This window comes from Lissotriton helveticus, chromosome 2_1, assembly GCF_964261635.1.
Source record: "Lissotriton helveticus chromosome 2_1, aLisHel1.1, whole genome shotgun sequence".
Taxonomy (NCBI): Eukaryota; Metazoa; Chordata; class Amphibia; order Caudata; family Salamandridae; genus Lissotriton; species Lissotriton helveticus.
The window spans coordinates 507,598,044-507,611,642 of NC_136059.1; the positions used below are offsets into that span (position 1 = coordinate 507,598,044).

Here is a 13,599-nt window from a genome sequence, read left to right on the forward strand (position 1 = left end):
CATCCTACAGAGAGCCCGAGAACACCGGAACCTGCAAATAGGGAATAGCCGAGTGATGATCTTCCCGGACTACACCAGGGAAGTGCAACGACAACGGTCCTCTTTTCTGACCGTCAAGAAGAGGCTGCAACAGCTCACCATCCCCTACGCCATGCTCTTCCCGGCACGCCTGCGGGTGACGGCAGATGAGAAGACCCACTTTTTCCTTATCCCGCAGGCGGCATGGGACTGGCTGGAGAGTCGGGGTGGTGCGACAGGGGGTTCATCGCGGCCAGCCTCACCCCGACAACAACAAGACTCTGCCTCATTGCGGGGGAGCCCCGCTTCCTGGACGGCACAGGAACGAGACAAAGCAATCCAAGCTGTGGCGGCCATCGGTCTAGGGGCGACTAACCCGTCCAGTGTTGTCACTGAAGCAACGAAGAGTGGAGCGGTGAGCCCGGGCTCCGGCAGCTCCCAGAGCCTCTCTGATACGGAACTACCGAATGTCATACCGCAGATGGCAGACCGAATGTTCGGGTGATGGGCCTGCAGAAGCCATGGGACCTACATGATGCAGGACTTGTCATGCTACCTACTTTCGGGGAGCACTTGGAGTTGGGGCAACGAAACTGCTGATGATCTAATGAATACCGGGGGCTTAGCTGGCCACACAGATTTCTTTCCAGGGAGGGGGGTTGCTGGGGGGGGGCTCTGGGGGCATCAAGCGCGAGCTGAGAGTTTTCCCCTAGTTGCAGCTATGCTTTTGAGCAGTTTGGTTTGGATGGGAACCTGTTTGTGTCTACCTGTCCTGGGGAGTGGAAGTCGGGGGCAGTTTAAGTGTTGGGGAGGATGGGGTGGATCAGACATGCCACTAGGAGAGGGGGCAGTACATGCCCACACACGCCAGATCCATGGCTACCCCCATAGGCCTTAAAATCATGACCTGGAATGTCCGGGGGATGCATACCATGTGCAGGAGACACAAAATACACGCTTATTTGAAACGGAGGGGAGTGCAGGTCACTCTACTCCAGGAAACGCACTAGACGGAGTCAGAGGGTAAAGCACTTCACCATAGCTGGAAAGGTCAGGTCTATAATACCACTTACTCGGCATATGCCAGGGGGACACTGATCTGGATAAGGGCAGGAGTACCGTTTCAGTGTCTGAGGCAGGTGATTGACCCCGAGGGTAGATTCACAGTGGTCACAGGGCGACTGGATGGACGGGACATAACACTGGGAAGCATATATGGGCCCAATATAGACCAACCCACCTTCCTTGCACACCTCTCACAGAAACTGGCGGGGGTGCTCACGGGTCCTGTGCTACTAGGGGGGATTTTAACTGTGTAACGGATGTGGACTTGGACCGTTCCCACCCTCCACTACATGAGGCCCCTACCCGTAGGATAGCAGACGGCTGGCGGGAATGGCAGAGGAGTTGGGGGCTTACTGACACCTGGAGGGCCCATCATCCCGGAGAGCACGACTACTCCTACTTTTCTGCTGTACATGAATTACATGTCAGACTAGATGCGGTCTTGTACTCCCCGGACGTTCATATGCAGGCTACGACGAGTGAATACCTGGCCAGAACGACCTCTGATCACAACCCCCTACTGGTGACCTTGACTTGGGTTCAGGTTAGGCCGGCGATTTCAACCTGGCGGCTCCGACCGGAGGCCCTGGAGGATCAGGTCTTCCGGACCACTACAGGCACAGCGATAGAGGAGTATTTCCAACACAATGCGGGCACCTCCTCCAGTCTGCATACTGAATGGGACGCGTTTAAGACGGTGATCCGTGGACGGTGCATCGGAGAGGCGGTGGGTGTCCGTAGAACTCTCTTGAGTGAGATACAAGGGGCGGAACAACAACTTCGGGACAAGGAACGAGATAGACCGGGGCCGGTAGAGGTCCAAGAGGGGCTCTTAAGGGCTAAAGAGGAGCTGGCCACGCAAGTGGAGAGGCTCAGGTGCTTTGATTATAAGGCTTACAGGGTGAGAGCGCATGCGGAACGTGATAAATCGGGGGCGCTCCTGGCCTGGTTAGCGAACCCAGCTCGCAGGGGCACGCCGATCCTTGAGATAAGGGACGAGCAAATCAACACGCACTTTTTGGATTACTATTCCACCCTGTATCATAGTGCGCTGGACCCCGGGGAGCCGGGAAACGAGGATTTCCTAACTATAGACTTACCGCAGATTGAGGCGGAGGAGACTGAGGAGTTGGGTCGCCCGGTGGAAGTGGGCGAGGTCCGGAGAGCCCTTAAACGCATGGCTAAGAACAAGACCCCGGGCACTGATGGATTCCCGTCGGAGTTTTATGTCACTTTCATGGATGCACTGGCCCAGCAACTGGTGTCCCTATATAATCATTCCAAGCAGGTTGGTTATTTGCCTGCCTCGACGAGAGAGGCGGTGATTGTCCCGATCCTTAAACCAGGGAAGCCTGAGTGGGATCGCACAGCGTATCGCCCTCTCGCGATGTTGAATATTGATTATAAAGTGCTGAGTGGCATACTGGCGCATCGCCTGATGGTACACATGACGAGCCTGGTCCATGAGGACCAATCTGGTTTTATCCCTACTCGGAACACGGCGGTGAATATCAGGAGACTGTGCCAGTTGCTGCAAGCGGCGGAGGCCGGAGGCGAGGAGGCATGTGTGCTCTCCATTGACATCGCAAAGGCTTTTGATAGCCTGGAATGGCCGTACTTATTTCGGGTTCTGAGGGCCTTTGGTCTAGGAGAGGGATTTGTGGAATGGACGCGGATCCTATACTCTAATTCGACGGACAATGTCCGGACAGGAGGGGTAATCTCGGAGGCATGTGCGGTGGGTAGAGGGACGAGACAGGGATGCCCCCTGTCTCCCCTCCTGTTCGCCCTAGCTATGGAACCCCTTGCGGTGCATACACGGAAGGGGGAACACTACAGGGGACTGGAAGTGCAAGGCCGAACACACCACATTGCCCTATATGCTGATGAGTTACTGATGTTCCTTGCTGATAACACTGATGCACTCCGTGGGGCTAGGGAACTGCTGGAGCGGCTGGGGGAGGTGGCGGGACTCCAGGTTAATTGGACCAAGACCTGCCTGTTTCCAATGCGAGGAGGCAGGGGTGCTCCCCCTGAAGGCCTGGATGTGAGATGGGAAAGGGACTGCTTACCGTACTTGGGGGTGCGGATTTACCATGGTGCAGCCGAGTTATTTGAAGGTAATATAGGCCGGGCCCTGCGAAACACCAAGAATGACCTGGAATTCTGGGGGTCGTTACCCCTGTCGGTCGCGGGGCGAGTGGCACTTCTGAAAATGATCACCCTCCCCCGGTTGTTCTACTACTTTGGGACACTGCCTCTCTGGATACCGGGGAGATACTTCGCCCAGCTCAACTCCATGATCTCGGGCTTTCTATGGGGTTTGGGGAGACGCAGGGTGGCTCTGCCTACCCCGATGCGCCCAAGACGGGAGGGGGGTCTTGCAGCGCCTGATTTTGAGGCCTACTACCATGCTGCCCAATTCCAATGGTTTACCCAAAGATTAGCGAGGCGATTGGGCTTGGAAATAGCTCAGAGAGACTGGGACGCAGAGATGCACCATCTGGCACGGATCCTTCTGCGCCTCCCACTGCGGATGGGAGAGGTCCCTGGGGACCTCTGGGTCCTGAGACTCTGCTGGAATAGGGCCCTACATCGCCAGAAAGGTGGCTTGGCATACTCGCCTGAGATTCCAATATGGCTCTGCATGGAACTCCCCCATGGGGGGAATTGGCAGCGGCTGCATGAGTGGGAAGAGTTCAGAATCTCCACCCTCGGGGATCTGTATGCAGATGGTGCACTCCTGCCGTTCCAAGAACTGGTGGACAGGCATGAATTGCCGGCGCAGGACTTCCTTCTTCACGCGGCCTTGACGACTGCGGTGCGCAAACACTGGAAGGGAGGACTAGAGGAGCCGTGGATTTTCCTTCCTTGCCAATATGTAGTCACCTCTGCGGGGAGGGTTAAGGCGGTCACGTGTCTGTACCGCAGATTGACACAGGTCTTGAGAACCCCACTGGAGAGATTGCGCACTAAATGGGAGATAGACTTGGGAATTCTCATCGAGCCTAAGCCTTGGGAAATGCTGATGGCAAGAGCGGGGAAATGCTCCCGAAACGCCAGATTCCAACTCATCCAATTTTACGTGTTTCATCGGGCGTATCTCACTCCTTCTAAACTCAATGAGTTCTTCGACTCCCACGCCACCTGTCCACGATGCAGACTGGAGGATGCAGGGTACATGCACATGATCTGGGATTGCCCTATCCTTCGAGGTAACTGGGGAGGGATACTGGCCAAATTGACTGAGGTAACAGAGAGGGACCTGCAAAGTACCCCGGCTGTGTGTCTACTGCACTGGTTCCCCCACACTGCCCGCAACAAAACTACCAGCAGGTTTTTGGATCTGGGGCTGGTCCTAGCCAAGCGTGAAATCACCAGCCATTGGAAAGCGGCTGCAGGTCCTAACGCAGGGCGTTGGCTCAGAGAGTTTCTTAAATGGGCAGACTACGAGGGGACGCTCCAGCTCCAACTAGCTCGTAGAGCTGACAATGACAAGCTGTGGGACACAGCCAGAGCCTGGGTAGCACTGACAGGACTACTCAAAGATCCAACTGACGACGAGGACGGATCCCCCTGATATCACCTACCATTCCGATTGTACAGGGCCTACGACGAGGGCAGTGGGATGAGCAAGTAGATGGGCAGAGGGGTCCCCTGATCGAGCGTCACCTCCCGGGCGATGCTTAGGCCACTGGCACAGGGTTCACTAGGAGTGGGCGGAACACGATGTGAGCGACACACATAGTGCTGGAGGAGCGGCATGTCTGCGGGGAGGGGGGAGTGCAGGGGGGGGAGGGTAGAGAGGGGTTGAGTTTGCCTATGCTTGGAGGGGGGATGGGGAAGGTGGAGAGTTGGATGTTCGGCTACCTGACCTATTGCAGAGTAAGAAGTCTATGATTATCAAGCTCGAGTGCTAAACCGCGGCAGTCCCGAGGGCTTTTGTTGCTAGGTGGTGACGGTGTGACACCTGTCACCGGTACGTATGGGCACTGCACGCTGAGTTTGCAGGGAATGTAACTGACTTGCAGAAGGGTGAAGCAATATACTATTAGACCTGCATTGACACCTAAGGCATGAGGAGCGCAGTTGACATGCCATGATACTTTACAAAAAATGTATGTTCTTAATATATGAAAACGCAATAAAATATGTTTAAAAAAAAAAATGAGGAGAGTAAATTTTGAATTTTGATTTTCAAAGCAGTAAAATTATGGGTAAGAGTTTAGGGAATGGTAGGGTAAAACCTTACACCTAGATATTTAATTTTTGATGGACACCATTTAAAGTTGGTGTCAGAAAACAAGAAGTGATAACAGGGAGAATTTAAAGGTAAAATTTCAGTTTAAGAGAAGTTTAATTTGTATCCAGATACTGTAGAATATAAATCAATCTCCTGTAAAAAAAAAAAAGGGGATAAGGAGGTTACGGGTTTCAAAAGGTAAATTAAGATATCATCTGTATAAGCAGACAATTAATTTTCATGGGAATTATAAAGAAAACCAGTTATCAAAGGATTTTGGCGAAAGCGCTCAAGGAAGGGTTCAAGACATAAAAAAATAAAAGAGGAGGGAGGGGACAGCCTTCCCGTGTGCCTCTGTGCAAATTAAAATAAGGAGATAAAAGTCTGTTAACAGATACACATGCACAGAGATTGGAATAATATCTGAATAATATAATAATTTGATAAATGAAATAAATTGGGGGCCAAAACCGAACCTTTTTGAACATGAATTGCCAATTTATGCGATTAAAAGCTTTTTCGGCATCAAGAGATAATGCGGCTAGAGGATCAAAATAATTAAATCCCAGGATGAGAATATTTGAGAGCATTCTAGCATTGTCTGAGGAGAGCCTACCCTTAAAAAACAGATTGGTCAGGGTTAATAAGTAGGGGAATTACCCCTTCCAATCTAGAGGCAAGAATGTTTGCAAAATGTTTGCAGTCATAATTGATTAAGGAGATTGGGCGATAATTTTGTCAAAGGGAGAGGTCTTTATCGGGTTTAGGGAGAATTACAATAAGGGCGTCAAGAAAGGAGCCTTCAGGTTAAGAGTGCAGTATAAAAGAGGTAAAAAGCAGAGCAAATATAGATGAAAAAGAGGAAATCTGTTCAATAGAGAAGCCATCAGGACCAGGGGCATTAGGTCTTTTTAAGGATTTAATTGCATCTAATATCTCCTGAAGAGCTATAACTTTTTCCAAGAGAGCCATATCATCCGGAACCGAGTTAGGAGAGGGGAAGTCATCAAACAAATAACTGCGTGTCATTTGTGGTGGGAGGGGTGTCGTCCATCTATAATGAGTGATAATAGGTCTGAAATGCTTTAACAATATCTAAATCAGAGTGCAATAGAGTGTTATTATGGGTATTACGAATAGGGCAATGGCTTTCTTTTCTGATTTAACTTTGAAATAATTAGCTAACATTTTACCCGCTTTGTTTTGACCCCCATGATATTTGGATTTTATCTTAAGTAGGATATTACAAGCATCGGTTGTGGCCAATTTATTTAGGTCAGATTTAGCCTTAGTTAGATCCCTAAGGTGAGCAGGGGATTTGGAAGTATAATAAGAGTGTTCAAGGGTCTTAATATGATTGAGGTTGAGGGAGGAAATATATTGGGAGTTTAATGACATTTTCTTTCTAGCAGTTTAGGCAATGGTAAAAGCTCTTAACGAGGCTTTAAATGTATCACAATTGTTATGAATAGAAGTATCACTTGACTTGTTAAATTGAAAAAAATTCTTGAATGAAGGAAGTAGCATTTAGAATAAAGGTTTGATCAGATAATAAAGAATTGTTAAATCTCCATCGAGCCTGTTTGGGAATGGCAAGGGACAGATCAAGTGAAACTGAGACTGGAGCGTGATCTGAGATAAAAATAGAACCAATCTCAGAGGATTGGACCAAGGGTAATAAAGATTTTGAAATTAAAACATAATCAATGCGAGACATAGTATCATGAACATTAGAAAAGAACGTGAATTCATAACAGTCAGGGTTACTAGTTCTGCAGGCATCATAGAGTGGACGAGAAGCAACAGCAGATTTAAATGCTTTTTGGGATTTATCAGGTTTAAATTTACAATCTGATTTTTTTCAGAAAGGGGTCAAGCCAATTATTAAAATTTCCAGCAACAATAATATTGGGGTTAGTAATTGAGGATAATTTTAGTTTAATATTGTGCCAAAAATCTGGGCCAGGCTTAACCGGTCCATAAATATTTAAGGAGGTGACAAGTTTATTATGGACTGTGGCATGTAGTATTACCCATCGTCCACTCGCATCATTTTCAGTTGATATCATTTGTAGTTTTAAAGATTTATGACAAAGGATGGCAACGCCACCTTTACGATTGATAGCTGGCGAGAAAACAACTTGACACACCCATTGACGCTTGAGTTGAAGAGATTCAACCTAATTACACTGGGTTTCCTGCAAAAAAGCAATCAAACAATCACATTTTGATAAATGAGAAAGTAGCTTTTGACACTTGATGGGATGACCCAGACCACAGACGTTCCACGATACAATATTAAACATAGTAATGTTTGGGGAATAGGGGAATAATCACAGTGATGACGAACTGCAAGATACAACAAAGAAGATGAAAGACACTGGTCATAAAAATCAGGAAACATACTAAAAATAATAAGAACATAAGGGAACAAATACAACGATTATTTATAGAGAATGAAATAGGGGAAGGGTGACAGGTGAAGGAGATGGAAAAGAGATAGAAACAACAGAAAAAGTAAAGATGGGAAAGAAGTGAAAGAAATAAAGAAATATAGGGACAAGTCAAGGACAAAAAGCCATATCTGAAATATAAAGACAAAGAAATAAGAATTGGGCATGTCAGCACTCGAGAACAAGAAAAACAAAGGTTGAAGATCGAGCTGCAGCAGATCAGGAAGTAGTGAACGCATAAAGGACAAGGACCACAGCAAAAAGACAATGAAATGAGAAGCATTAACAAGTTAAATGAATTAAGAGCATTGAGCAATGGTGTCCATAGGCATTCTAGTAACGGAATGCAGAAACTGTCTTAATTTAGATGGATCCTCAAATGAACAAGAGACACCTTCATGGGTAATCTTGCAAAGACAGGGATGTAGGATGCATACCGAATGTTCATAGATCTCAATTGTGGACGAAGAGCTAAGAATTCTTTGCATCTAGCATTGGTAGCGTTGGAAAGATCATGCGATATGAAGATGTTCTGACCAGACAAGATGGTGTTTTTCTCTGGTGACTTTTAATACGTGCACCAGGTCAGTGAATTCGAGGAAAAGCATAATATTACCACGTGGTTTGTTGGAATGAGGTGTAGGACGACCAAGACGATGTGCCTGCTGGATATTGAGGGGAGTCGAAGACTTAAGGTTGAGAAGATCAGAAAAACATTTATTTAAAAAAGATAGAAGATCCGGACCCTCAACATTTTCAGGTAGTTCATACAGCTGAGGTTGTTCCTTCTGTTACGATTTTCTAAACCCTCGATATGAAGTTTAAGCTTTTAAATTTCTTGTTCCAATTAGGGTATTTTAGTAGCTTCGTCTTGAAGATTATTATGCGTTGTTCCATTTCGGGCATTTTACCTTCCATGCTTAGATTGTAGTTGGTCATTGGTGGTATTCAAGAATGATTTTAGTGCACGTAGTTCATCTAAAATTAAATCCAAGACCGGATTAGAAAGAAGACTACACCGGAGCTGGAGGATCATTTTTGACTTTTTCCGGTTTAGCGCCATATGAAGGTGTCTTCGTGAGGGAGACTGAGTCACTCGCCATTTTGACAAAATGAACTTGTCCCAGAAGGGATATGGAGATTAAAGAGTCACAATGTTGATGAATGACATAGCCAAATCCCAGATGACGGGATTATAACATGTAGTAAATTGTAAAGTAGAAACTAATGGAGGAGCTCACAAGCTTGTACAGAAGCAGGAGATAAGATGTGAAGTGATTACAAAGGAAATACCACACAACCTATGAATACCTATTCACATCCTCTCAAGCTCGAATCATTTGTGAGAGACCCACGGTTAGATTGGCACAATAGAAAGCAGAAGAGTAACAATGGACTCCATCCATGAGGAATTAGTACAATTCAAGCAACATGCTAATCAAAGGAAGGACAGGGATGATGTTATTCCCTATTCCTTCGCACCAATCACTTCTAACATCCAAGAGGGAGCTTACTAGAGCCCGCCAACACAGACGTGTGCTGTCATACAGCAGGAGGTGCATTCATTATGAGAGATGCGTGACAAGGTCGTTAAGTGGCCAAAAAACTCCTTCGTAAGCTCCTTGAGATGATGTACAACTATCAGTTGCAATCCTGTCAAGCGTTCAGGACACACTCATAAAAATATCTTCTGAAAGTTGTTTATGTTGCCAGTTACTGTGAGCCTCAAATACTGAAACAATTAAGCTTGCAGGGGGTCTTCACAGACAAACTGCTCATTAAGACATTTAGGCTCATTAAGAAAATGGGCAGGATGTAAAGAACCCCCAAGAAGCAGGTGACAGAAGGAAGCATCAAGTGCAGCTGGAGACATAGATAATTGGTTCTGCTGGGAGCAAGAGGTCAGTGAATATCCACAGGAAAGGTAATGTACACGGCTGCAGTGTGGTACATGCAGAAAATATGCGCAGCCTGTGCCTGCCCTGTGGTGACTCTCCTGTCTCTTGTGACTGAGTTATTACTCCGTTAGTATAGCAGTGTTTCTAAAAACCCACCGTTGGGAAGCCGTTCTACCCTCAGGTAACCCTCGTTCTTTTTCCTCAAATGACGCAGGCGCCGCGCATATAAAATGGTGGCCACTCGCATCAGGAAGATGCAGTCATGTTAGATACTGGCGTATTGTGAGAATTAGACTCACCCACTACCGCAAACATGAGACGCCATATATTGGGAGGTTTATGCAGCGTTGAAGGTGTGGTAAGAGGTCATTAGACGGCCGGAATCACCTTCATGAGCCCCGTGAGGAGACTGAGCTCAGCTAAACACAGCCATCTTGTCGAGCGAGTAAGCCACGCCCCTATATCAGTACTTTTAAAAAGGAATGTTATGGAAGCATGACATATACATTGGTAAATACAGAAAATTAAGACTGTTTGAGGGACGCAACATTCATGCGGAAACGTAAAACCCAAATATGGCCCATAATATTTTTATATTCTTAAACTTGTAATCTAAATGCATGAATATATACAGATGACACTTTATTTTAATTGCTTTGCTTCCATGTCCTTTTTTTTTCCAATCAAAATATACTTACGAATTTACCTTGCTCAAATACCTTAAGTTCTGTATCCTTTACCATTTTTTAAAAAGTCGAGTTCCTATCCCATATTATTTTGCCAAAAATTGCAGTACTCTGGCTTTGGAAAATACTAGATCTGTCTCAAAGTTCATTATGTTTTCCATATTAAAAAACAGGTAGAGATCATCCCTAAGCCCCTTCTTTATTAGACTAATCCTTTAATGTTCTGCTAGTCTTACAGCAGACACTCTCTCCCTAACTCTAGCTCTAACTCTGAACCCAGCACTAACCATTTACCTGAACACTCCGCAGAGGTGTTGGCTCCAATATTTATGTATCCAAGATTCCTAACTCCTGCGATTAAAAACCAGATAAAAAGATATGCCATTCTTCAGTAATGTACACTTTTGAAAACACCCCGGTATACACAGAGCTAGACATTTTATGGTAATTTGATTAATTGATTTGGAATTAAGTGGCTAATGGAATTCTTACTGTAATGTTTCATGTTTGTTTTATCTGTTAAAGGGTATTACGACAATACAATATTTCACCGGGTTGTGCCAGACTTCATAATACAGGGAGGTGATCCTACCGGTACCGGATTAGGTGGGGAATCTATATATGGTAAACCTTTCAAGGTATGTGAGTTTTTCCTTCTTTGGCTTCTCTGATTTTAATTGGCACATTGGGTAACCTGGGGAAATGTGACTTCAAAACTGTTATAATTGTCAAGTTTGGTGAGACTGGAAAAATATATTTTTTTAATGTAGAACCATCATTTGCAATGCACTATAATTAAAAATGGGACAGTAAATGAGCTTGTTAAATAACATTGTCATATATTAAACAAATTAATCTAGATAGATCTTCACTGTCTTTGACACAGTTTGTTACTACATATGCTTCTCAATGTTCCCTTGGACATTAGATTGGGCCTTTTATTTTCCAAGTAGACCACAGTTATCCACTAGATAGAGGACTGTGTACTGTATTATTATGTAGGTTATTGTTCCCCCTCATTGTGGACAAGACTGCAATGACACCCCTTCGCTGTCATGTGCAACAGATGTATCTTCTCTGACCCTGCATAGCAATTTCCTGTAGAAACCTTCCATATCCTATGGGTTCTTTGGTTTGACCACTGTGTATTGTCATTTGCTTTTTGCTTACAGATTTCTCAATTTTTTAGTGACTGCTATACTTGTTACAGGACTATTGGTAAGATTACCCTCAACATAGAATTTATGCACTGTTTTCTCTCCAGAAATCCTCTATCTGTTGTCAGCTCTATAGCAAATGAAGGTGAGTGGCACCGTAGGGACTTGTCTATATTTTCTCCTATCCATCTTGTGTAGGAGATGCAGCGTTACATAGCTCCTTGCAAATTTATATAATAAATGTTCCAGCATTGTATCCTACAGAGTCGCATGCTTGAATCATTCTCCCTTGTCTTGTCCAGAAGCCCTAGTACACGTCTATAAATAGTATTAATACGCACATATATATAAGCAGTAATGCCAGTATCCCATGTACATCATAGGCTTAATTTACTCTGAATTCCAGCTAATGGATACATTTTAAAAAATCGGTTCCCCATAGAGGTCACCATAATTCAGATTTCTTACTGCAAGGTTTGTGTGAGGAACTCTCTGACAACAAATCTGCTATATTGTAATATTTCTACAGAGAAAATGCCATTTTGAGAAAACAAATCAACTTAATCTGCTGCTAGCTGTGCATTAGCCAGATATAGTTTTTATATGTTGCATTTTCTCGATCAAGGATTTCAATCCATTCTTGACTAGCAGCACTGCAGCTTTTCCTTGGGCCTGTTGCTGAGTTCGTGGAGCATCAAAATATTATCCCTTTAAAAGATTGCTGAAACACCTGCCAAAAATAAGACTAGCCATGTAGCCTAAAGAATACAGATTATCTGCTCCCTTCATCTGAAGCATGTGCCTTCACATTGCCAAATTTGCTCTTGCCTTCTGGTGTACCTGTTGCTCATTGTCTTCTATAAGGTCAGAGAAATGGCTCTTTTATCGACAACATTTTAATCTGTGATGCACCAAGGCTCTTTTTTTGTCATCCACGCTGGCAAATTAATGAGATCCCCTTAATCTCTTCTGCATCAGTTCCTCCCTCAACAAAAACTCACTGATTCGACATAAATATCATCAACTACATTCTTGTTGACAAACCACTTGTCAGCCAAGTCTACAGCACCAAGACAGTGTCTGGTTTTTAGCCTGAATGTCTCTTACAACAGGGACCTGGATTATGCCCTCTTAGCTTCTAGTGAAAATATTCCAGAGGCTGAGGGTGAAGAAGCGTTGTTGACGCTTCATACGCTGGTTCTGCCCATCGGTGCTACAGATTTAAGCAGACTTCCTTTACTTTAGACTTTTATGAATATATTGTTCAAAATATTTATCAGACATCGAGGTCTGCTTGATAATGCAATCGTCTCCACATTTTGTGCCATTGTACACATGTAACTGATAGTGGTTTCTTCCACATTGGACACTCAAACAGATTAACTTATGCACACTTTTCTTTTTCAAACATAAAATGATGATGAGGATTGAACCGATGCGGAAGATGGCAGAAAGTTGAAACTCACAGGACCACATGAACTGTTCAGTTGTGAATGAGAGATTTATGTGGCATCCAAAAAAGGCTCATTTGATGTTCCCACAGCCAGATAAAATCTGCTCTCTAGTAGAGTGTGCCTGCATTAAATTAGAGCTCCTAATAAGACAGAAAGAGGAAAAATATTTAGTGCAAGATTTTAAGGAACGAACAGCCATAAAAATAGATAGAGGTGACTAACTTTAAAAGAAAAAACTTCATCTTAGTAGGTAGTACCTAGAATGAACAATGGATACAAGCCATCAGATTTTGCACCTACACCTCCAATTGTGCTACCTAAAACATATACTTTAATTGATTTGTTAGTCATGTTGCTCAGTACCACCTGGTAGAAAAGGTTGATTCCTTTCTCCCTTCAGCAAGACAATCAACTTGGTGGCAAAACCCACTGTCAGAGCATTAAATACTCTGTTTATATTAGACAATTATGATTGCTAGATGTTCTGCAGTGAAGCTACGTTCCTCCTACTGATCCAGGTAGATTAGGAAGCGGAGCCAAGTATCATACTTTGTGAATGATGGCCAATGTCTACTTTGTTCATCGATATGCCAATGGACAGTGGAGTGTCTGCTTTCAGACAAGT

The 13,599-nt window shown here is 44.8% G+C and overlaps 1 protein-coding gene across 1 annotated transcript in view; it reads left to right on the forward strand.

Moving 5' to 3' along the window:
- The window catches only part of CWC27 (CWC27 spliceosome associated cyclophilin), a 1,032,773-nt gene that overhangs the window by 68,713 nt on the left and 950,461 nt on the right, over positions 1-13,599 (forward strand). Inside the window, exon 3 of the mRNA XM_078675149.1 lies at positions 10,889-11,001. Coding sequence (XP_078531275.1) covers positions 10,889-11,001 — 113 coding nt within the window. The remainder of the gene's footprint in view (positions 1-10,888; positions 11,002-13,599) is intronic.